We start from the raw sequence: 27,546 nt of genomic DNA on the forward strand, positions 1-27,546 counted from the left end.
TAAAATGAGCATTAGAGGTAAATTCTAATACATATTTAAAGAATTTTATTTAGATCTGTGCATTATTTATTGTTTATGGGAAGTAAATTATTACATTAAAAGGAATAGTATAGTAAAATGAAAACTTATTTTGATATTCACCTGTTCACTCATTTTATACCCTTGGATGGGCATAATGTCACTATAATCAGTAAGCACCGCCCTGAATTTCAACCCACCTCCCTCAGATTCAGATTTAATAAATCAACACAATGTTTCAGATAATTTGTCTTGAATTCAAAAGAAAACGTCAACTCATTCATTTATTAGTTTTTATATGTATAAAACACCCTGCATTCAGTTTTCTTTAGTCCTTTGTTCGAAAAAGTTTTACTCTATCTCATTAAATGATAAACTATCATTTAATTGCACCATTTGTTGGTATGCAGAAATCAGTTTTGTACTGCTGAATTAAAGGTTCGATATCAAAAATATTATCCACTCATTACGGGTGTCCGGGTAGCGCCTTAAACTGCATAAGACAAGCAAATATTAATCCATTCAGAGTGACAAGAGGGCTTATCATTTAGTCTAAAGTTTGTAAAGAGACCGTTCTAGTCCGGACAAAGGGTTAATGATAATATTGAACGAAATTATCTCTGCCAACGAATGTTGATAAAGTTGTGAATCAGACAACTTGACAAGTTCAATCATACAATACACGTACATTATGTAAATCACTAATAAACAGTATAAGAATTAAAAGCAGTAAAATGTACCCACCTTTATATGATTTATGTTCATTCAAGTTTATTTATATATTTGTACAATGCGCCAACTCAAACTTTATGTTATATTTTATATTCTTCGTATACAAAGAGTAAAAAAAAGAATGGTTTACACCAATATTGGACTGTAAAAATGACAAGATCAATATGATTGTTAAGAACATGTATATCAATCCTATGATTCAATGTCTCTGCTGGACACACATTTTGATTCTGAATATCCTACGCAATTATTTTCCAATTTTGAATCAAGATGCCAAACTAAAATTATAAATTACTATACCATTTGTGTATGTATTAATTAAATTATAACATTGCAAAGATATGTAAACGAAACTTGTCTATCACCTTTATTCGATATCGTATTTCACGCACAACTCAATAATGTTATATCATGATAACGTTAAATATTAGCATATACTTCATATCATTTCAGTTAATATTGTTTATTACCACACATGTGTCGTCATATGATATTTAACATGTGAAATTCATAATTTTCACAAATATCATTGCCAGATTGTACAAATAATGCTTAATGTCCGTTCTGTTGAATTTATGGCATGCAAAAATATAAAATTGTAAGTGTCATTGTCGCGAAAACACTGTCACTTGACATTCTCGCGTGATATATTTATCATCGTTGATTTGTTAGGCATTCATTTGATGATATATACCCAATCCTTGTAAGTGCTACCTAAAAAATGTTTTTGTTATTATTTCTTGAATATTTCTCTTTCTTTAAATATGTATAATGTTTTAAATAGTCCTCTCGTTACAAACCTCAGTGAAGCTGATACTAGTAATACACTTAATCAAAATGCTTAATTGGACCTAAAAGTTATTCCTCTTACTTCGTGAAAGAACCAACGTACGAAAATATAATATTGTGAAGCATTGCAACAATGCTATAATTAACATTTTTATATTCCCTTAGATACTGAATAGAATTTACGTCTATCACGCCAAATATTTTAATTAAATTCTGTCTTGATACAAATTTTACATTCATTTATACTCGTATACAAAAAAAGAGAAAACACAAAATATATCATATAACAACTATCTTGTCATTATCACCCGACAATGTTAACTTCACAATTGTATAGTGGTGTAGTGTTTTCACGGGCCAAGCAATTCTTCCTTTTAAAGATGTTTTGCATTGTAATTATTTTGTTTTAATTGATATTTTAGGCATGAAGTCTGGGAATATTGTGTCTTTTAAATGCATGAAAAGAAATATTTGTAAAAGGGTGACTTTATATTAAATTCACATTCACAAACTATCCGAGTAATTAACCCGACTTCAGAAACAACCATTACGGTGTAAAATTATGAAAGTTATGAATTCTATCAAGACATAATGGACATATACATCAAAAGAAATTCATCTGCTTAGTTAAGTGAAACTGTCAAATAAATTCTAAAGTTATGAATATCTATGTATTGACCAATGACCCGTACCTCAAATCCTAATTTGAATATTCTTAATAATGAACTGTACGAAGTTTTCTTTTACTGCAGAAACATAAATTGGCTTCTATGACGAAATGCGAACAATTGACAATCATGTATCAAATATGTCTGGTTAACACTAGAATTGACAAACATACATATATCAACGATCCATGTACATAATGCTCATATTGCTACAGTTATAATTATTTATACATATCCATAGTGATAATTATGGCTGAGTTATGTTATTTGACTCGTTCCCATTTTGGTGGTCCTGTATATTATATATAAGTTACAAAATGTACTCACTTGCGCCATTTACTATCCGTTCCGTAAACATTAACAGTAGGAAAATACAAAGTGGGATTCCGTCCATTTTCCTAGTATTATCTATAAGCAATAAAAAAAATTGCCAAAATTATTTTAAATGATTTTTTATAGAATAAAAAAAAAGAAAATATTATAATTAGGTGCTGTTTTTCTTTTTCTTAAAATATTAGACTCTTAAAGTATTTAAGATAATGATAAAATGAAAATTTAATATAATGCTTATTGTAACTTTAAGCGAAAATTAAATAATCAAGGTAAACGATTATAAGAAATTAAAGTTAAGACCACAACGGTTCAATCTCAAGTGACCAGATAAGAATTTCTGTTACATCTATATATATCAAAAATTTAAGTGTATAAAATATTGCATGTGGCTTTATTAAAACCCACCCACAATGACGCGACGTTTCACTTAAGAATGGAAGAATCTTTTTATTTACAATCACCGAGGAGTCCTAAGGATCGAATGCTTGCTATTATGTGAACTTTGACCTCAATGCACTGTCTAATCGATCCCGAAATACCACAGGGGCATCGTGTTTTAAAATGATTACCGTGCTAAAGACTTTGTACTTTGGTTCTTTATTAATGATTTCTAAAATTATATTTAATTATTGCCCTTGTTATAGGGAATACACACTTTTGTAAATGTAAATAGGATCAGATGTTTACCTCGTGCAATGTAGACACAGTTTTGAGAATTAAAACTGAAGAGCTTTTGAAATAGTATCTTGTAATTAAAATGGTTTGTTTGGGATACATGTATTTTATTTTCATAAATCTATACTTTATAAACAACAATTTAACATGTTATATAAACAATCAGTAATGTAAAGTCTGCATGTACAGCTCCCATTAGAATGTCTTGCACTTTGAAGACACTTTCCTCTAGAGTTATTAATAGAGTCAATGATGTTGAATCATTCGCCGTTTCATTATTTTTCATATATATAGTTTCCATCGTGTTTGTTTGATTAATGCTGGGGTTTGGTTGATCAAAATGAATAAAATGAATTCATATAATATAATATAATATAATGCGAGCTAAAAGTCGTGTTTGAATTTAGTTGACGATGATTATACTAATTTTATTTTTTTTTATCTTAAAACAATCTACCCGATTTTAGCTCAAATGTTAGAATGTTATTTGTTATTCAGAATGAGCATTTGTTCGTCTTGGATGAGAAATATATTTTAAACGGATAGACTCGGTTGACTTTAATATGTATTATGCCATTCATCTTCAACCGCTAGTTCGAATGGTTTGTGTTAAATAGTTGACAGTTACTTGTGGGAAAATATGATTTGTACAGATACAGAAACAATGAACACTCGTTAAGTTATTGTTTGTCAGTACATGACTATAATATCGTTAACTCAACATCGTTGTTGTCATCATCATCATGTGTAAACAAAATGTTATTTATCAAATATGTATGCAGACTGCAAACTCCTGTGGTAACTGAATATTAAGTTAGTTCTACTTTATATTGAAATTGTATCAAGTTTACGTGGGCTGACTACCCCGCTGTAGATCAAATTTTTCAATCTTATCTTAGTATAGCTCAAACATTTACGGTCTCTATATCATGTTTGATGATGATTGCAAATAATCACGTTGTTACGTAAGCGTCAAACTGTAGGCGTTGGTTTTATTGGTCGCTCATCAACTTAATGTTTATTACACAAAAAAGTAATGTAAATAAAACTGATTCAATAAACGTCGCTTAATATCAGCCTTTATTTTGGATGTTGGTGTAAAACAGTTTATTAAACTATGTGATAGGGATATTTTTTCATGTTTGTGTGATAAATTTGACAACATGGTTTGGAAATGAAAATAAGTATTACTTTAAAGCCACTTTAACATACTGTTACAATTTTGACCACCCTTTGGATTGGTCTGCAGTGGGCACATTCTTCATAAATATTTCAGATATTTATAAAAACAAAAGAAATGTATCATTTTGGTATTGATATAGAAAATGTTTGATTTTGTATGAACATTTACATCATGAATAATTATATTTTATTCTAGAACAATTTATTGCTCCGCACCCACAGGCTTGGAGCTATTTGTGTTTACTTTTTTTGTCCATGTACCCGATTTTTATCAATTAATCCCTTCGATTTACAGCTAAAAATAAATTCGGAAGCACGATTTCCTTTCGACTTTTATTATGTAAAGTCATATATTGGTCTCCCCTTTTGGTGATTCGCAGCATGTCATATTAATGAACAAAGCTATAAATAGATATGACCTTAACATTGAGAAAGCCCAAAAATCTATTTATTGAGGTAGTTTAATTAACCGCTATGGTAATTGATAACGAATTGCAGAATGAAATGCAAACATATTCAACCATAAATTGCACCCTTTATAACTTATCGAAAAAAATTAAAGTAAATTTAATAGCTCCTTTGATTATTTAAATCGACCCTGTTGTCCCGAATTGTTGCTTTTAGAAATTGATTCCATTTTGTTTGAAGGCAATCGGTTTTATGGTGGTTTGATTTGCCGAATACTTCGGCATTTAAACAACAGAAACTTTCGTCGAGGTGTTATGGGTTTATTGATAGGAATGTAAACACACTGGTGGGTCAGACGAGGATTTTGAAGTAATTCAACAAAATAGTAGATTCATCTCCTAATAAATCAATTAACAATAGCTCTTTATTTATAACCTATGTCAACTTGCTGTTATATCTTTGACTCGCATGAACATGATGTTAGTGAATTTCCCCATACCCTATGATACCTGTCTAAAATACCGGAAACAGTCTTCCATTGATAAATAATGTTTCAATATATCAACATGCCATGAAAATTTATTCATGATTTTAAATGTACCATTATTTTTGTTAACGCGTATAACAAAAAAATCCTGAATTTGGTCTTTTAGAAATTAATCTCAAATTTTTCATTCCAGTGTGTGTCCTACTTTCAGTATTTATCTGAGACTTAAAATATAGCTTCAGTATCTTAAGTCAATTCTTAATTTGATAGAAAAAAATGCCTGTTATATTACAATATTATAGTCTCTTTTTATATGCTGTTTGTATATTTTTTACAATTATAATAAAAAACAGACTTTTTTCAATTTGACTACTGTTTTGTATGTTCCAAAAAAAATACATTTAATATTTTTTATTTTTAGCAAGTCGACCAAAGTTAATGATGAACAATGTCTTTCGTCCGGCCATTCATCTATGATATACATGTACAATTCTGGTAAAATCCAATTAACCATTGAAAAGTTCAAAAAAAATATCTGGTCAGCAGATGTCTACTAGCTCATCGTCATTTGCTGCATTTCTTGCTTGGACGCCATTTGAGGCTTTGCATCAATGCCTTTCTTGTTTAACATGCATGATATACCATTTGACGCGAATCATGTAACGGACATTTTGAAAAATAAAGTCGATTTGGCTTATTTTCATGTGGATTTTAATATTTCTTACAATGATTAGTTGTTGATTTTTGTAGAAAGTGAGTAGCATTATAGGTGGAAAAGAAAATGTGCATGCTTTGATATTTTTATCATCTAATATTACCACTGATTACTGACTACAGTAGTGACACAAACATTTGTACTTGTTTTCTACTTTATGTGGATACATGATATCTGATCTTATATCTCGCACTTATAAACAACATCCGTAGATAATTCTTTAGTGTTTGGCTGCCATGTATGATACTAAATACTATGAACATACTTATTTATTGTGTTTCCATTATGACTTTCCATTATGGGCCCATTTACTAATAATTATTATCGTAAAATGCTTCTTGAGTCGCAAATATTGCTTCTAGTTCACATAGAATAAAGCAAAATTCACGTGTAAAGCAAATGCTGTCTGTTGTATATATAGAGTTAATATTGTCTTTATATACACGTGAAGTAAAGCATAATAAATTATGTTGTACATATAGAATAAAGCCGTTATTGTTTCAGGTACATATAGAATAAAGCCGTTATTGTTTCAGGTACATATAGAATGAAACATGATATGGTACATACAGGTTAAACCAAATATTGTCTAATATACAGAGTAAAGCAATATTGGCTGTGGTAATATATAGAGAATATCGTTTGTTTATATGTATGATGAAGTTTTGTTTTATCGAGTGAGCTCCAAAAATAGAACTCTCACACATGGCGTAGCCAAAGTTTTTGAAGTTCTGGAAATGAAATGAATTACGTCTTACACAAAAAAAACTTTTTTTGCTTAGATAAAATTTCTTCATGAGTCAATATTAACTTCAAATTCAGACGCCTTTCTCATAAGTAAATGATGACTATAGGTCAACACATAAGTTCAACAAGAGCTGTCGGAGGACAGCGACGCTCGACAATTCAAAAAAGTTGTCACAAGGGTGTTTCATTGGGTATAATAATGCTTACCTATATGAATACATAAAATTGTCCCAGGCTTGTTATTAAGATGTTTTATCGAGTAAATCACTGCTTCATTATTATGAATGCATAAACATGTCACACAAAGGGCACAGAGTTTCAATCCATTCCCTTAAGTAGTTATGGAGGTACCAGCTTACACGTAAAAAGTTAACAAAGTATTTCTAAGTTGAGAAGGGGCATAATTATGCAAAAAGGAAATCAAAGTTTTAGGACTAATGTCCATCGTGTAAGATAATCACAAGGAACACGTGTGTGAAGTTTCAATCGATTCCATTCAGTAGTTATGGAGATACCAGCTTACGTAAAAATCTAACCACAGGGACGCCGACGACAACAAATGCTTATACATATACAAATAACTGTTTTTATTATATACTTATAAATGAAATATTGAGAAATATTGATAGAATAAAATGCGTATTTTCATTTTCCGTATTTTCACTGTAAAAATTTATTTTTCACTGCAGTGAAACATATTTTCCATATTTTCACTGGTGTCTTGCCGGACTACTTTCTTTTAAATTCTGCCAGTACACAAAATTTAAGGGAAAGTCTTTCAAATTTTAATGTCAAAAAAGAGAAAAATGTATATAATAAACAGAAAATTCAAGTTTTTTCTATAAATACATGATTTATTTTCATCATGTGGCATGAAAATTACCATATTTCACTCGTGGCTACCGCCACTCATGAAATATTTATTTCCATACCACTCGATGAAAATAAATCATGTATTTATAGAAAAAACATGAATATCCTCTATAAATAAGGCCACATAACTAGAGAAAAAAAACCAATGTACTTAACAGTATATCATATTTTATCTCATGTCATTAAGAAAAACAAGAAACGCTTCAAGCAGGAAATTTATTTACTTCACTTGAATTATCATAAAAGACAGATATTTTGACGATTACGGTTTATCAAACACGTTATCTTTGAACTGGCCAATGTAGTTACCGGCGGGGTCATAGTTGATGACAACAACTGGTCCGGCTACTCCTACACCGATCTTTTTAGAACCTTTCCAGACAATCTGTGTAAAATGACCTACAAATCAAAACAAATATAACAATTTCTGTCGATTTCGAAACTATAAAAGACACATTTGAAACAAGCAATTATTTATTAAATTTATCACCTAGATATGATATTGCCTCTGGGCATAAACGCATTTTAAATATTATTTTTACATCGATCTAGTATTGTTGAATATAATACATAATTTATGAATGTAAAATTAAATTTTAATGTAAATATACCAAATATTGTTGTGAAACATTATTCCTAGTAAAATTATTTAGCACTACAATAGTCTTCTATATACCGATATGACATTTTGAACATCCTCCTGCCATAATACATATCAAAACTATCACATCTTATCTTATGCATGGCGGAAACTAGTATAATCCGATAAAACTTAGGATTTTACCAAATGATTTAAAAACAAATGGCGAGGGAAAAAATGACTCACGGTGCATATCCATATCGGTACCCTCTTTGCAAAATCTGCTGAAACGGTACCCTCTTTGCACATGCACGGGCCACTCTCTGCTAAAAACAAACCTGCGATTGATAACCATACGGTAAAATTTCAATATAAAAAGGAAAGAAGGTATGACACGTAGAAAAGATGTATACCACGGAACACTAGAATGTTTTATCTATGTGCTGATTTGTCATGTGCCCGTTTTTCATGTACTACAAATTCACAATAAGCTACAAAAAATCGACATGTCTTGCTTCGCCCATCACCTCGACATATTTTCGGGGGTGAAATGAACCTGTGGCTTGATTATATATGCATCATACATATTCAATATGTTCATTTACATATCATCTTCGGACAAAATGGCAGTACATTGTCAAAAATAAATGTAAAATTCATAAAACACCCTACTTTCGGTTTTGCAGCGGCACGGGCTACCTCTCTTCATTTGAACTTTTATATCACAGGTACCCTCTTTACACACACACATAGGTAGCCTCAAGGCACGACATACGCTTGTATTTGCGTTAATCGTTAGGTATGTAATATTTCTTACTTTTATGTAAATATTTCATACTTAACGATTAACGCTAATAAAAAGAATATGTCGTGCATTGAGTGTACCTATGTGTGTTTAAAAATGAGAGGGTACCTGTGATATAAAAATTCAAATGAAGAGAGGTAGCCCGTGCCGCAGCAAAAACCGAAAGTAGGATGTTTTTTTATGAATTTACATTTATTTTTGACAATGTACTCCATTTGTCCAAAGATGATATGTAAATGAACATAGTAAATATGTATTGATGCATATATAATCAGGCCACAGGTTCATTTCAGCCCGAAAAGTATGTCGAGGTGGAGGGCGAGGTAAGACATGTCGATTTTTTTGTAGCTTATTGTGAAGTTTTGCAGTACATGAAAAACGGGCACATGACAAATCAGCACATAGATAAAACATTCTAGTGTTCCGTGGTATACATCTTTTCCACGTGTCATACCTCCTTTCCTTATTACAATGAATTTTTACTGGCTTGTTATCTATCGCTGGTTTGTTTTGAGCAGAGAGTGGCCTGTGCATGTACAAAGAGGGTACCGTTTCAGCAGATTTCGCAAAGAGGGTACCGATATGGATATGCACCGTGTGACTGATATACCGCTCTTTTTCCTTTGAAAAAGCAAAGCTCTAAACTGTTTAGTATATTTTCAAAAAATAATTATATCTAAATTAGAAGGATGGGTATTTATGTCATCTGAAAAAATGATAAAGATACGATGTTATGTTACATTACATCATTCAATTTCAAAGGATGAAACAGTTAAATGATCATTGCAAGCATTCGATGGATCATTTGCCAAAAACAACGAAGATTATTTGGAAGATGGAGACATGTGAAACAAATTCTTACCGTAATGCGTGAAGTTTACCATAGGGGGCTCTATCCCATAGTAGTTATAATCTCGATAAAACTGTTCTTCTGCTGTGTATAAGTTGTTCACGTGATCAGCTCCTGCATTGCAAGTGTTTTTATTTGTAATCTTTAAACATACATGGATATCATGATAATTCTTTGTTAACTTGGAATACAATCTGGAATCAATCTGGAAACAATTGATAAATAACCAAACTCTTTGAAATAGGTAGTTACATAAACAATACTGTATCTCTGTATCTAAAGCAAAGGAAAATTCCAAAAAACAATCATTAAAACCTGTACTAAAATGCTATTATTCTGATTATGTAAATCTTTCTTTTCTAAATCATAAATGATGCAGACTTATACCTGAATATACGAATATTTTTTCAAAACGTTTTTGGAATTTGTTGCAAAATTAGAATCTTTTGCAGAGAAAGATTTATGATAGCTTTCCTCGTAAAATGTATCAAGAAGCGCTTTCGTGCTAAAAAAAAGAAAAAGAAAAAGAAGAAAAACTGAGGAAACTTTTCAAACAAAAATATTCAAGATGTATACAAAGTCGGGCAGTGGTCTAAGAAAATAACTAATTTTATTTTCAAGAAAAACTATAAATCATGAATATGGAAATGTACTTTTGGATATAATAAAACAGTTTTGTTCCAGCATCATTTTTATTACTGATTAAAAACTATAGAAACTATAAAATTACAGAGAATAAAATCATTGTTATCCTAGAATCCTACATTTGGTTTTGTTGTTGTTGTTGTTGTTGTTGTTGTTATTACTGTATTGTCTATACCTACTTGTCATTTAATCAATGAAAAAATATGATAGCAATTATGATAACCGTTATTGCAACAAAAATATCAATGAATAAAGTTAAGTTTCGGGGATTTTTTAATTATTTGAATATATATTCACCATTAACATTTCCGGACATCCAGGAGAGATTTTCTCCATATTTCTGAGACGCCTTGGGTCTATGTCCAAACTTTGAATTATCATTCAGATAGTTTGCCCATTGTTGAGCAAACCTTGAGATCTTCTTATTCCCCCTGACTTTTCCTACCTGCAATAAAAAAAAAAGAATATATATATATATATATATATATATATATATATATATAATATATATATATATATATATATATATATATATATATATATTTCTGATCCAAAGATCATTGATTCCAATACATTGATACAGCTTAGGCCGGTGAAAGAATAAAATATTATTTTTGATAAAGAGACATAATAATATGGAGTTTGCGATTTTCAATTATTTGGTTTTTATTGCCTTCGAAGGATAATCCTTTTTTATCTTGTTTTATGCTTAAGTGCATGCTTTTCTTAAGCAGAAGTGTAAATTTTATTTATTGTTTATATTTCGTTAAAAAGATTGATTGTATTTATACAATATCTATACAGGAAATATATCCTATAAGAAAGTTATATTTTAACTTTGACAATGAAATGATAATATACAATTACTATGGAGCTGAAATTAAACACGAAAAAAGAGGTAAACGTAAATAAAAAATGCAAAGTTATAACAGATGAAAACCATAAAATATATAACAGAGAGTATTTCAAATGAAAAATAGTTAGAAACATCATATAACATTATTTTGTTAATGTTTCTTTTTAAGTTAGATTAATTTAAATTTGTATAACACATATTGAGGTAAATGTCTTGAAGCATGTGATACAGTTAATTGCTTTATGAAAATGTCATAAAAACATAGCTTGCCAGATGTGTGCACGTTATAACGCATTGAGATTTCATTTTCGTTTAAAGCCTCGGAGCTAAAAAAAGATAATTAAACTTTTAGATATCAGTTGAAATGGGCAAGTAAGAAGAAACAGGCGCCTGAGGTGATAAATTCTATCGATAACTAATCACACTTACTACAATAACATTGTTTTATATAAAATGACAATGTGTCGATATTCATTAAACTTCAAAGTTTAAATAGTTTATCCACGTCTCATCACACTTAACATCAAAATAATGATATAACTGATAAAATATCTATGTCATGAAATACACAATTATATGAGACAAGTAAGCAAAGCTTACAGAGATAAATAGATCTACATTAAAAATCATATCAACATTTGTACAATATAAACTGTGCTTTAAATGTATAGGGCATGCTGTGAATCTATCATATTAAGAGCTTACATATTACTACTGATGTATCCTAAGCAAGACAATATGCAACTGTTAATTGGCCTGATGTTTTATTTTAATTGAAATCTACAGTAGAAACAAGTATGAAATACACTTTAAACATTTTAAAAACAATATTTCAAATCACCATGTTAGACACGGCATTGTTGACCTTTATCTTTTCTTTTTAATTATCTAAAAACGATTACAACTTAATAAAAGTATTAATAGATAAGTACGGATTGTAAAGCTTAATAAGAGTATTATTATAATTATATAATTATGCTGTAAGTATATAATGTACCGTGAGCTATGTTTGGTAAAAAACTTGACACTGTTTTATAGCACCAGTACATAAAAATGCAATTAACTATCAAATGTAATTTCACAAGTCAATGAAATACCATGTGTTCAGTGACACTTTCATGACTTTAACGCCAAACCTGCAATTCTCACAACTACTGTACTTATAATATATGTTATTATGAAATTCTGAGGACAAATATTTTTCTTCCTATGTTTCAAAATGTATTTATTGACAGAATGACATGACCACCATTTCTATATCACACCACATTTTATCATTTAAATGTTGTTTTATAAATAAATTTGTTATAAACTAATTTCTTACTTGTTTACATGTTATTACAAATCGTATGTTTAGTAATAAAAGACACGTTATGTTCAACTTGCACAACAAAAATTGGAAGAATTCGTGATTGCAATTTTTCTGTTGAAGGATATGAATTGTAAGACTTTGAAAATTTTGAGAAAATAGTATTGTCATACCCCATGCATTGTACGTATCTGATTGTGCCGCTTTACAACTTGCTTTAGAAACTTTTTGTTCACCTGAAAAAATCAATTATTTGATAGGTAGAAGTCTTTTGTTGATTAAGTATTAACATAATAAGATATATTTCATTTATTGTAGTGAATTTATCTGTTTATATAAATATGTTAACACTTACATACATATCATTGGATTATTTTAGAGTTTTGATATATGTTTATATCTAGCTAATGTTAAGTGGTTTTTCATTTTCAGTTACCTCGTAAACAGAAGTGTAAAAATAAAGATTTTACTTAAAAATACATTATGCTGGATATATGTATAATTGTTGAACAGTCCCTTTTTAAATGTCGAAGTAACATCTTTTGAGAATACACACAGAAGATATGTTATGTTTTAAATTCTAAACACTATAGGTAAACACAGAATGATTGCGTAGTGTCTTAAAAAACAAACAAAAAAAAACACAAACTTTTTTATAAGAAAGGACCGAATTGTCTTGACCATCAATAGGAAAGCAGTTTTTAAAACAAAAATTTATATTTTTCCTTTTTTAACTAACAAACAATAAGATTTTTCAAAAAATATTTCTCCCAATAACATGTGAGTAAAAGTTTCATATACACGTTTTCCCCGGACGATCGTTTTAAATTTGCTTTCATTTTTTTTTTTAATTATTGTCATGTTTTATCTGCCAAATTTTTCAAAAAACATAAGTATAAAATTTTTTACTTTAATTTTTGCAAAAAATGCAAATGTTAGTACAACTGCTAAGAGGCACAGAAGCATCAAATGTCGCATCGCCATCTTATTTCTTCAAATCTTCTCTTTTATGCTATGTCTGAAATAGTTTTAATTCAAATAGAAGGTGTCTAGAGATGTTGACATTATTGCATATTTTAAACATAATGTTTTAGAAAAGAAATAACCAGATTTGTCTAATTTAATTTAAATGATTTTATAATGGCACTAAAGATAAGCTGGTTGAAAAGAATGATTAGCGATGCCTGTTGGAAAAAACATTATTATAAATGAATTTGATATGCAAACATTATTTTACTGATTATTACGTAGATAAAATTGCAAAAAACACTTCAAACGTTTTTCGGAAAGACACTTTTAATTCTTTATCTACATATATAGATAAGTATCCTATAAATAACGAATCCTTCGAAGATCTACCATTGTTTTACAACAATAAATTGCTAATTGGCAATAAAAGTATATTTCTTAATTCATGGTTTAATTCCGGTGTATATTATATCGGAGATATGTTTGATTCTTACATTACAAGATTTAAATAACATATTCAGGCTTTATGCAAACTTTTAAATCTTTCATGGAATTAAAAAAAAAAAGATAAATGAAATGATGACAAAATTCAATTTTAGTATGAATGACGTAAAAAATTTTGTGGACCAAAATTGCCTCCTTATTTAAAAAACATAATTATAAACAAAGAGGGATCAAAACAGACTTACAATTTATTGAATACTAATAAAACACAACCAACAAGTAAAGCAACCTGATCAACATTTTGAAGAAAGTAAATGGAAAGAAATATACGAAATGCCATTTAAATAACAAAAGATTCTAGGATACAGTGGTTTCAAATTAGGATTCTTCATAGAATAATTGGCACTAACTATTATTTACATAAAATTAAATATAATGATAATCCTCTTTGTACCTTTTGTAAAAATGAAAACGAAACTATCGAACATTTGTTTTGGCAATGTAGTTTTGTAAAGGATATCATTGATATCTATTTCAAAAAAAAAAAAAATATTTCCATCATTAACTGCAGAAGAAATGATTTTTGGCTTTACATATAAAAGTCCTTTATCAAAAACTAAAAATCTAATTTTAATTTACTTTAAGCTGTATATTTATCAATGTAAAATGCAAAAGACTATTCCCTCAGTTGTAGGAGCTAAATTTTTTATAACATATTGTAACAACATTGAAAAAGATAAATAACAACGTTAAAACCTTTATTATTTCCGCATGGAATTCTTATCTCATTTTCCTTAATGCAGATTAACACAATATTATTATTATTATTCGCCCTATGTATTTTACTCTGTATTGACCTATCCAAAATCTACACGTCAAACTATTATATTTTTACCCCGCTTAAAATGACTAGACTGAAAAGATTATAAGATATGACCAATAACAATATTAAAAGCGCAGACTACAGTAAGAGAGTGCAGATGAATGAGTGTAGCATATAATTTTTTTTCTTTTATGATATGTTCTGCTTTATACTTTGAAAACTTTAATAGCTGTATGAAATATATTTGTTAAAAAAAAGATAAAAGAAAAAAAAAGAAATAACTATATATGATATATTTTTGTATTGAAAGAATATTCATATATATATAATTAAAATTAAAATTAATGCTAAGTAAAAAATATAGTTTTGTGAATGAAACAATTATTTGAATCCTTTATTATTGTTTTTTTTTAAATTATTTAGCAGTACAGAATAACAGTAAGAGTTATACAATAAATGATAAACGCTGCAAAATAATAGTTAAATTTGTATTTTTACTTTTAGTTCGAAATTGTGTATCAACATAAATAAATTCTGTATGGCCAAACAATTGGGAATATTTACAATATAAAAATAAAATACATTGAACAATATGAGACTGGTGGTATTCATGTACATTTATAAGACGTTTTATAACTTCATATAAACAACAAAACTGTACTCTAACAAACCGACAAAGTACGTTACTTACTTTAAGCACAAAATAAGAAAAAATACTTACATAAATATTATGTCTGGTTGGTCCTGAAGTTTCGTTACAAATGTATATAATGTCTACAGCTGAACTGTAAATAGATAAAGTTCAAACATACGCCAAAATTGTTTTCACTTACAATAATTATTTAATATAGCTCTTAGCTATATAATGTAATTATAGTATGTCCCACCAAATTTGAATATTCCATTTTTTATTAAATATAATACATGTAGTAAAATAATTAAAATTAATGTCCTGTTAACCCTGACGTCAATATCTCCAGGCATGTTTTTCATAAAATCAGTCAAAATGTTAGAATCATATTTTTTCCCGTTGATTTAAGTTGTACGTGACGTCCATTTCAAAATAGCGGCGCCCATACACCGTCATTTAGGGTTCGTCTCACAAATAGCGTGAAATGTACTCGGTAATTATAAATATATATATATTCAAAACTAATATGCCTCCCTTTGGGGTATGAACAACGTCTTGCAAAGTAATGCTGCTGTGCAAAAACGTTTTAATTGCTTTGATAGATTGAAAATTATATTTTCACCATCTGAATTACATATTAAAATCATACACGCACTGCGCTTGTCTTGCTCACAACGCAGTTATGGTGCTCACAACGAGGATTAAAGCAAAAAAGGGTATATCTTCGTTTCTATGAAGACTTTCAGGTAATAATTTACGCTGAAGACTTGTGGGCATCTGTTTTAGGTTAGAATGCACAAAACTGCACCAGAATCGACGTTTTCAATGTTAAATTTGGTCCGGAGAGAAGTTGTCTCCAGTTTTCCAGCTACCCCGAGTGACTGCGTCGCACGGTATTTCCATCAAATTGTCCACCAACAGGCAATATCTTTATATGTGCATACTCGGAAAACACATCGCTAGCTAACTGCATTCCGATATTTTAACATAAATGTCTGTAACCTTAAAAAATTAAGAAAAACTCACCTTGTTTATCGTGTCACACGTCCTAGATGGGTGCTCACAACGAGGAACGGAAGTTGCTTACAACATTTTTACCGATGGACATTTTACACTCGTTGTGAGTTAAACAGGCGTGTATGAGGTTACCCTCTGTCAATGCCACAACTGGAATCATCAATAAAAAGAGCGAGGCATTTTTGTTACATCATATATTTCGTAAATAACTGTTATTTACCCCTAATGATGTATCATGTATGTCTTTGTTGTTTCATACTGTTATGGTGACACTTTTGCTAGTGTCCCTTGTTGCTTTCTCGTCTACGGTAAGTATCTCTCCCTTTGCCCCTAAGTTTCTATTTCTTTGATTTATCACCCCCCTTCCCCCAGTCATCTGTCCCCTTTACTAAAATTATTAAACGTTTTATTAATAAGAGATTAATACACGGCAGAGTAGGGCCGGAAGGTGATAATCGGCCCGCAAAATCAATAATGGACCCGAGGGCTTAAGCCCGAGGGCCATTATTCATTCAGGGCCGATTTTCACCTCCCGGCCCTACTCTGACGTGTATTAATGTCTTTAATACACTTGGTAGATCTAATAGAAGTATTTTAAAAAAAAATACAACAACAAAGTTCTTTCGTTGACATTCTTGTCTACTCTTCTACTGTTCTGTACAGAGATGTTTACTGTTTGTGTGTTCAAGCAGTATTAGTAGAATCTAGAATCAAGTTTTTTTTTCATTTTTTTCGGAATGAATTTGTCGTATTATTTCATCAAATTTCAATAGTAACAAAAATGTGTTTGTACTAAATACGCTTAAGCTCTCATAATAAGAATAAAGCAATTCGTGCTGAGAACCTACTTTCACTTTTACAGTTAACTGTTTGATAACGTAAAACATGACGTCATTGTTTCAGTTTGTGCACGTGCGCATGTTCTGCGGGCTGATAACTAGTTCTCGGCCCCGGGCCGCAAACTCATAATAGGTCACGTGACACTCATAATCAGTTGAAACCATAGGCAATTTTGTTACTATATATAGTAACAAGTGTATTAAAAGGGGTTATGGCCCTTCTATTTTAAGACATACCGCATGCTTAGTGTTCAACCTATTTACAGTTGGACGCTACGCTTTTCATCTTTACATCTGACTGACCAAGTGGGAGACTATGATGGACAGTTCTTAAAGCCCTTTGGGACTGAATTGCCTTAATGTTCGTCTTCTGTCTTGCTTCGTCGGGCCCTTGTATGTGATCTTCTTGTTGCTCTGTCTTCCTTTAAGACATTGAGTACTTTTGTTATGGTCATTGGGTTTTCTTTTTTTATGTTTCTACATGAGCATTTCGATGTTTTACTTATTGGCGACGCCGGTGAGCGGCGTCGTCTCTGATGGAATGCTTTTTATTTTGGCCTATGGAAGGAGCTGTTATTATTAGCAGTTGATGTCATGTTGTGTTAATTAGTTTTATTTTGATTCTTAAAAATCAAGTAAACAAATATGTTGTTATATTTGTATTTAATAACTTCATGTGAACAGCATGTGCATTGTGATATTATTTTCACGAAATTGCAGGCTCAGTTAAACAGCTTGTCCCTTAGCTTTATTGGCAATCCTAAAACCGGGATTTCGAATATCGTTGTGGTCTACATTAATAATAATAATAATAATAATAATAAAGACTTTATTTAACGAGAGAACTCATTTGAACAAACATATCAATCTTCCATGAGGCCCTCAACAAGGAACAATATAAATTTAACATATTCAAACTATTGATGCTGTATTCTTTTTCATTCATTTATATATTTTTAAAAATTTCCTACAAGAAGAACGTTCACCTGCATATGAGTATTAGGGTAGGAATGGAACTGTTGTAAACGATTATCCTATTGATTTTATCCATATTACGTTAATCTATTGCACAGAATGATTGTTTTTACAAAGTGTACCAGTATACGGATTTCGAAAGCTATCCGATTTTCTGCACTTACTGCCGTCACATTACCATCTAACTTTTTATGAATACTTACAACCATTACTTTACATGACTTAATAAAACTGAGCCTGCAACATTTCATAATTTTGCTGTTTAGGGTGTTCTTTTTGGGTTCAGGTTTTCTCTATGTTAAGGGGAAGTAACTCATGTTTATTAAATTATATGTTCTTTTCTGTCTAACTTAGGTAGTACTTACTATTTTTGTTGTATAAAATTTACCATTTATAAGGTTATCAAAAGCATAGAGACCCTGAGGAGTGAATATTGATAGATTTTTATTTTACTGGCATATAGGCTGGATTTTTCTAGTTTTTTCAGTTAGTACATACCTACAGGTATTCTGCAACAGGAATATTCTAATCACTAATTATTTTCTATGTGTTTGTATATAAATTGTTAATAAAATAACCTTTGGTAAAATGAAAGGTAGAAAATTAAAGCTATGCATCCATATATTAAAACAGAGAAAGGATAACATCCTGAAGTTATCAATTTTAAACACTTGATATATATGCAGTTAGTTATATAGTAAAGTCTAATGGAAGGTTTAAAGAGGAACAGTATTTGTTACTGTAAGAGATATGCATTTAATGTTTATACACTCACACAATCAATCTTTATTATATGATATAGACTACAGTTTGTATTTGAGATTTGTTTTACTTTTATACTATACATTATAGTTTTCTTTCTACAAGATTATGAATTCCAGCCAAGTACCAATGTTAATAGGATGTTATATTTATTTTCAATGGAAACTGGGAATTATTAATATAATGAGCATACATGTGTATCTATGTATATGGATATAATGTGTATTTCTGTATTTAAAGACTAACAGTTATGATGGATGAGACTTGCATTTAAATTTATGAATAATAATACATGTATTGATTAGTCTACAGGTTTTAGGTGTTTATATCCAGTGTTAACTAACTAAAAGTAGTATCTATAAAATAGAGATTATACATTATAATTTTCTTTCTACTAGATTTGAATTCCATCCATTAGTACCAATATTAATGTTAATGTAAGGATTTCATATTTATTTAATAGAAACTGGGAATAATTAATTTTAAGTGCATACATGTATATCATAGTATATTGATATGATGAAACTTATAATATTTCTGTATTTAAAGAGTTTCAGTTATGACATTATTATTAAAGGGATGAGACTTTCATTTAAAGTTATAAATGATAATACATGTTTTGATTGAAAATGTCCTTAAACTTTGATCAAGCAATATAATTAATTAAATCTCAAAAAATCATATTCTGAATAGTTATTCTATTTTTTTTTTCTAACATGTGCATAGTTTGAAAAGGACAGCTTCTGTTTTATCTATTTGTAAACGAGGGACACCGGTCTCAACCTCCATGTCTCCAGAGTCAACCCACAACAGACTTTTCATAGAGTAGATTGTTACGTGCCCTTGAATAAATTTGTGCATTAAATTTTATAGTGGGTGATTTGTGCCACATGAAAACCAACAAAGTACAAAAAGAAACGGGCGCCAGATGAAAACATGAAAATACAATCTACCACAAAGTGGTTCGTTTGTTGCATTTTAATGTGTTCGCTCGGTGCCCCTGATGTAAAATACAAATCAGCCTTCATAAAATAGCCTTCAGATAGCTCAATCGCTACAGCCGCAGTACATTATTCTGTGGGTCACAGGTTCGAGTTGTGGTCAAGCTGAAAGTTTTTCTCATCCTGTGACTGCATATAACCCCGAGTTTAATTCACTATGATCTGTAAACATCAGAAATTTAAGGACACAAATCAATATAGTGGGAAATATGTTGTGGTTTATAACTGTTACATTATTAAAGAGAAAATGTGTTGCCGGCCTGATAGCTCAGTTGGTCATGGGTTCGAGTCATGGTCAGTCAGTTTCAGTCAGGGTTTAGAATTGGTTTTTCGACTGACACATGTATGATTCATGTAACAGATTGTATTAAATTGGAAATGGACAAAGGCAGTATTGCATGATACTTTTAGATCTACAAAATGCACTTGATAGAGTTGATCACACTATACTGCACATGAAGAAGTTCTTCTTCCTCTTCCATCTGCCATAGGTAATGACATTCTTACATGGTTCAAGTCTTACAGCAGCTGGTGGATGTGGCTGGTACTCATTCTACTACTACTCCGAGTACCTGTGGTGTCCTAAGAGTGAGGTTTGGTTCACCATTAACTGGTTTAAACTCCCCAGCAGTATTTATGCTGCTGACCATTCCAAGGCGGCGCCCCTCTGTGTTCCTCAGATGTATGTCTATGTTGTTTCATACTGTTTTGTTGACACTTTTGTGTCCCTTGTTGTTTTTTCGTCTACGGTAAGTATCTTCCCCTTTGCCCCTAGTTTTTATTTATTTCCCCCTGCACCGCCCCCCCCCCCTTCCACGGGTCTTTAGTTCCTTATCAGTTACTAATTATTTATTCTTATGTTTGATTTTAGTGGTTAGCATGCCCATGATCTGCCTTGTGCTCTGTCCTGTTTATGTTTGGGGTCCTCTTGGGCATCTTGCCACTGGCTCTTGTCGGGTGGGGGCTGCGTTCATTGAACGCCGCCTTTCCTTGTTGTTCTTGTTATCACATTTTTTGCCGTAAAGAAATTAAACTTTGCTTTTACAAGAAAACTAGACACTTTACAGAAAAATCCTGAAAAATCTTGAGGGTAACTTTTTTTTAGTTCACAAAAAAGTTTTTTTTCAAAGTCGTTTTGTTAATTCATACCAGGCAAAAGTTCGTTTCCTTTTTTAATGGGACAGACTATACATATTTATGAAGTCGTGCTTATTTAACGCCTACAAAGACGAAACTTTTCTTGCACGGTCACGGATTTAAACTTATTCTTTCACTGTCCTCAGGCATATTTTAATAAAACTACAAGAAAAGCATTGATGCAAAGCATCAAAGGGCGTCCAAACAGCAGGTGCAGATGAACTAGTAGATATATGATGACAAGATATTCTTATAAACTTTTCAATGGTTCATTGGGTTTTACCAGAATTGTATATCACTTTTGAATGAACGGACGAAAGACATTGTTCATTATTTATAACTTTGATCGGCATGCTAGAAATTAGAATATTACTTGTTATTTCTTTATGATCGTGGTTATTAATAGCAACGGATATACATGTATACAATCATTTATAATCCATATGTGTAACGCATGATCAACACCATACTTGTGTAATTGTCCCTTATTATGTTATTGCTATTAACGAGGACCCCCTCTTAAGGTATCTGTTCACACTAAGTAACAATATGACACTTGTTATATTACCATGTTGATCATGTTGAGCATAATTGTTTATTATACAATAAATGTAATTTCTATTTTAATAAAAAAAATACAGATTTTATGAATATTGTTTTCTCTTTTTTTGTATGTGTTTTATGCGCTATTTTAATACTGAGTTTTTACGTTTACTACTATTTTAAGAATTCAATTGTCATAATGATCGACGATTATAAGTCAAAACTTAACTGGAAAAAGTCAGTAAATCATGGTTAATCTTTCAATTTATAATATTGTTTATTCTTAAACCATATACATGTACATTTGTATTTTTCTTTATCATTTTTTAAATTATCAATCAATTGAATAATTCATAAAATCTGATTTGTAACTTTGAATAATTCCTCGGAATCTTTACTAAACACGAATAACAAATTGTATAAAATGTTTTAAAGTTGATAGTGTCATATTAATGCCATAAAAATGTACATTTTTTCTCAATTATTGTACATATTTATTGTTTTTATCTCATATAGATAAAATATAACATGCGATTTGTGTTGTTGGTTTTTTTTTTCGAATTGTATGTTTATGTATAATAATAATCAATCAATTCGAGAGTTGATCTTTGTTTATTGGCGTCCGCACCGAAGCGCGGCGCCTATTGGAATGAAATGAGATTTTGTGAAAGGGCGACAGCAACTTCTCGAGCCTTTTATAGTTGCCAATAATAAAAGCCGATCATTCCGATCGGTATGAGGGTGCTTGATTATTAATTAGTCGCGATATGTACAATGAATGGCGAACTGGAGAATTTCGCAATGCAAACATTTTCAAATGAAATAACCTTTTCCGTCAATAAATCGCGCTCTTCGGGGTATTTTTGCTTATCATTTTGTTAATTATTGTAACCAAACTAAGTGACAAACACTTATTTTGAAAAAAAGCTTATTTATCTGTAAAATATTTGTTCTGTTCTGTAACGATATCTACTCCAAAACCGGGAGAGACCGAACAATAAACGTGTGGTACTATTCGCCGGTCATTAGTAAATCCCGGGAGAGACTGGGAATTACCGATAGGAGTACATCCCTCTATAAATAGATTTTCTGAATATTTAGGTCATCAACTCATCATTCTATTAACAGCTTTCGGAATAACATACCATAATAACCCACTGTGTACTACAAAATGATAAGCAAAAATACCCCGAAGAGCGCGATTTATTGACGGAAAAGGTTATTTCATTTGAAAATGTTTGCATTGCGAAATTCTCCAGTTCGCCATTCATTGTACATATCGCGACTAATTAATAATCAAGCACCCTCATACCGACCGGAATGATCGGCTTTTATTATTGGCAACTATAAAAGGCTCGAGAAGTTGCTGTCGCCCTTTCACAAAATCTCATTTCATTCCAATAGGCGCCGCGCTTTGGCGCGGACGCCAATAATACAATTCAATTATAAAGGACGTATATGTCACATTGTGAAACATTAAAATACTTCATTGCTAGATTTTTGTTAGATTACTATTATTAGAGTGATTGGACACGTCCTCGATCAGCCAGGTCCTCGATCAAAATTTTGTTTTTTGTATCTTTTTCAAATAAACTTGATAAAACACAAACTTTCTTTGCTTTGTTTTTCCAACACATGTAAGTACTTTACTTAACTCCCACTGAAGAGCTTTTATGTGAGGTCAAAGTTCACGCAGCAGACGATTCTAAAAACAATGGCAAAGTAAAAGTAGAAATTACCCAATAAAAAAGTAAATGCATCTTTTCTCCTTAGCTCTAATATTTATACAAAATATATAAAAATGACAAAAAATAACTACTTTTGATAATTATACAAATTTTTTTCCTACATAATAAAATTAAGTAAGCTTTTAGCTCTTTTCCCAGGAAGGGGATGGGTCGATTTCCTACGGTAATCTAGGTCAGGGATCAGCCACTAAGAAAAAATGCTAAATATATGCATATTTTGCCCAAAATACATATTTTCCGCTTTCCTAAGAATAATTAGATAATTTTACATAATATCAAAAGTAAAAAAAAAATAGTAAATTAAAGGATAGAAAAACACATAGGTTACAAACCACTATATTTTACTGTTTTTTCCCTTGGTTTAACACCACTATATTTTTCCCCTTTGGTGACACACAATTATATATTTTCAGCAATGCCTAGGTCTCAGAGGACCCACCCAGATCAAATTTATGGTGAGGCAAAACATCTTGTGACCCAGGGCTATTCCATACGTAAAGCAGCTATTAAATTAGGCCTTCCTTACACCACTGTACAGAACCATTGATCAATGGGAAATACAAGGCTTATATTACAAAATTTGGGGAAGAGTGTATGTTAAAGCCTGCTGATGAACAAATTCTGATAAATTATGCAACATTCATGGCATCAAGAGGCTGTCCTCGTTCTAGATTATTTTTAAAAAATGTTGCAAGAGAGATTATTATCAGTCATATGGAGGTGATAAACGCATGGATCCCAGTAAAATATCTCAAATAATTCATTTCTATTTTATTCACATTTCTTTTAAATATAAACTCCAAATTTTGTCATACAAGTACTAGTTTAAATATTTTTTTACATTATCATGTCAAAATTAGCTGATCGACGACGTGTCCATTATCCTAAGAAAATTTAAAATTTGGTGGTCTATGACCTATGTTGTTATTGTTATGTTTAATGGTTGCTCCCTAGCTTAAAATATGACGTTTTACAAGAAGAGTGTCTGGTGATATTTTTCAACGGAAAATATTACTCATACGAGGCAAGTTTAATTTGTTGGGTGTAATTTTACAATAAAATTGATCGAGGACATGTCCACTGAGTCTAGATACTATTCTTTTCCTTTATGACATTACTATAAAAATATGCTCTCTATGCTGCATGTATATTACATTGTTTTCTTTTCATGAAAGAGTTAAACGTGTACTTGTTAAATAAATCATTATATATTGATTAAAGCATATTAACAATACTTCTTTTTCGTATTTTGAATTATTCAAAAGACAACCAGTGTCTAGGTTTTATGTCCTTTCTTTTTCATGAAAGTGTTAAAATTATGCAACATGTAATCACTTCTGTTGAAATATTATATTTAAGTAAAACATCTTAGGGATATTTAATGACATTTAAAACAATATGTTTTCTCGGTTGTATGTAAATAATATAATTTTACACTCTTACATTAAGTATTAAATCTGTGTAACATCTGAATTACAATCTTTATGCTATACGTACATTGTGCACATTCTTCTTTTCTTACATGCAAATCCATGTTTCAAATATGAAACAATTTTTTCGAATTAATTACTGTTGACACATCTAAAAAATAATGAGCCGCGTCACGACAAAACCAACATAATGGTTTTGCGACCAGCATGGATCCAGACCAGCCTGCGCCTCCGCGCAGTCTGATCAGGATTTACAAACCCTATTACAAGTAGAGAAACTGATGGCGAACAGCATGGATCCTTATCAGACTGCGCGGAGGCGCAGGCTGGTCTGGATCCATGCTGGTCGCAAACCCATTATGTTGGTTTTGTCGTGACGCGGCTCAAATGTTTTATCTTAAACACTGTAAATTTTATATACATGTAATGTACAGTTTTGTTTGTTATATTAAGTTATAATACGTCTTCATGCCACCAGTCTCGTATTGTTCAATGTATTTTATTTTATATAAAATATATAATTTTACAATTATTACTGAAATAACTATTTGTTAAAACCTATATATGACCTGGATAATCTCCCGTTTTTCGATATGCTTTTGTTTTGTTTTGTTCAGGTTACATGAAAGATGTAAACATTCGACTTGAGTCTGATCAGGATCCATGCTGTTCGCTATCTGTTTCTTTACTTGTTATAGGGTTTGCAAGCGAAGAGCATGGATCCTGATCAGACTGCTCGGATGCGCAGGCTGGTCTGGATCCATGCTGGTCGCAAACCCATTATGTTGGTTTTGTCATGACGTGGCTCATTTATGTATGTATACTGCTGATGTTTCTCGCTATTGTGGGACTTGTGCATTTTGTAAATAAATTATCTATTATCTATTCAATTAAACTTTCTTTGACCCGTTACTCCTATGTAACTTACCACATTGAATAATAAAAACCAATAATACTAATTACAAAATTAATATAAAAAATAATTTAGATGACCAAATATATGCAGTTACAAGTTCCTATTATTTTGTTTGATACTTTATATACACCTTCTCTTTTGTGAATCCTACACGTTTAATTTTGAGATGATAATTTAGATTGGTCAACCAATATAAATTGTTAAGACCTTTTTGCGATATGCGGAAAACTTTCGTGTTTAATTAAATGATATAATTAATATTCTAGGTTTTGCCATTTAACATGCATATAATCGTCATCACTACATTACAATCAATAATTAAACGGGTTTATACATTTTTTATACTTTTACATGTGTAGAAGAGAAACATGAATAAAATATTGTTGTTGTTATTGTTATTGTTGTCAACCACTTTCTGAAGTAAAGAGAGAATTGCACATATGTCGATGGTTATGGTTATTTTTAAGAATATTTAGATAATATCTATTTTCTTACGGTATAGTTTGATAGGAATTCAATTACTTGTTTTACATTTGATATTGTAGTACTAGGTAAAACTAGTTTGAATCAAAGTATCTTTGTTACGAGAATGGCTCAATACCTATTAAATACCAATTTGGTCGATAAATTTAACAAAAGAGCAACTATTTTACAATTTTCTATTTCAATCCTTCGAAATAATCCCCCAAAGATTTACAAAGCTTCAGACGTTTAATTCAATTTTAAATCCTTTGGCATAATCCTCATTAGGTTATACTTTACAAAACCTGGAAAAGGCCGACCCAAGTCCATTTCTCCTCTTGTAGTGATGACTTGTAAGATGTTGTTTTCAGTCTAGGAAATAGGAAAAATAAACAGTGTAACAAATCCCTCTATAATACTTGGATGGAACAGAACGACATCTAGAAACATGAATTTGGAAAAAGTTCCATGGGTTTTTAAAAAATAACTTACATTACTTTCTTGACACTTGTCAATGCACGGTCTACGAACATTTTTGGTGATCCAAATCTCATTGTTATTGTTACACGTAAAATAGTTAACCGCAATTTATCATCAGTCACAAATATTAGAAAAACGGAGACTATCATATTTGGAAATATTTACAGAAATTTTCAACTCATTCTTCATGTCTGAGTAAGTGTAAGTCTGGCATTTTTTGTCAATGATACCCTTGAATTTATGCATGTTTGTCAGTAACTATCTACCAGTGGTACATGAATCTTCAAATGCCTAAGATACTTCATTTTTGCCCAAAATATTACAAATATCCTTATAAACATTCATAGCCGATTTTCCTAGTTTTATTCGAGCATTTACGTAAGCACTTCTGTCTGAGCGTTTACCAGTAATATTTACATGAAGTTTCTCGTGTAAGGTATTTTAAATGTGAATAAAATTCTTACCTGTCTGACTACATATACGCATTTGATATCATTTGAAAGCATATGCTTTAAAGCATAGCAGAGTTTACACAAACATAAGAACCACGAGTTTAATTAGAAAATATATTTCACATTGTATTAATCACCCTCGTATATCATTTGTGGTATTTTTATTTCAGTGAAAATAATAATTGTTTGAAATGTTTGACATGTGAACAGACTCAATAAAATTGGATCTGCAATTGTCAACTCTT

General features: G+C 30.6%; 2 protein-coding genes across 5 annotated transcripts in view; both read right to left on the reverse strand.

The window, feature by feature from the left end:
• LOC132736386 (uncharacterized) overlaps nucleotides 1-27,546 on the reverse strand; it is an 83,876-nt gene that overhangs the window by 36,518 nt on the left and 19,812 nt on the right. The gene's annotated exons all lie outside the window — the stretch shown is intronic.
• LOC132736387 (Golgi-associated plant pathogenesis-related protein 1-like) lies at nucleotides 7,836-12,907 on the reverse strand. Its single transcript, XM_060723512.1, has 4 exons — nucleotides 12,846-12,907; nucleotides 10,805-10,952; nucleotides 9,875-9,976; nucleotides 7,836-8,026 (listed from the first exon to the last, which is right to left on the reverse strand). The coding sequence occupies exons 1-4, from the start codon at nucleotides 12,852-12,854 to the stop codon at nucleotides 7,890-7,892; spliced, it is 396 nt and encodes a 131-aa protein (XP_060579495.1). The 5' UTR covers nucleotides 12,855-12,907; the 3' UTR covers nucleotides 7,836-7,889.

Source organism: Ruditapes philippinarum, unplaced genomic scaffold (genome assembly GCF_026571515.1).
Source record: "Ruditapes philippinarum isolate M1 unplaced genomic scaffold, ASM2657151v2 ctg488_1_1_1_1, whole genome shotgun sequence".
NCBI classification, from domain to species: domain Eukaryota; kingdom Metazoa; phylum Mollusca; class Bivalvia; order Venerida; family Veneridae; genus Ruditapes; species Ruditapes philippinarum.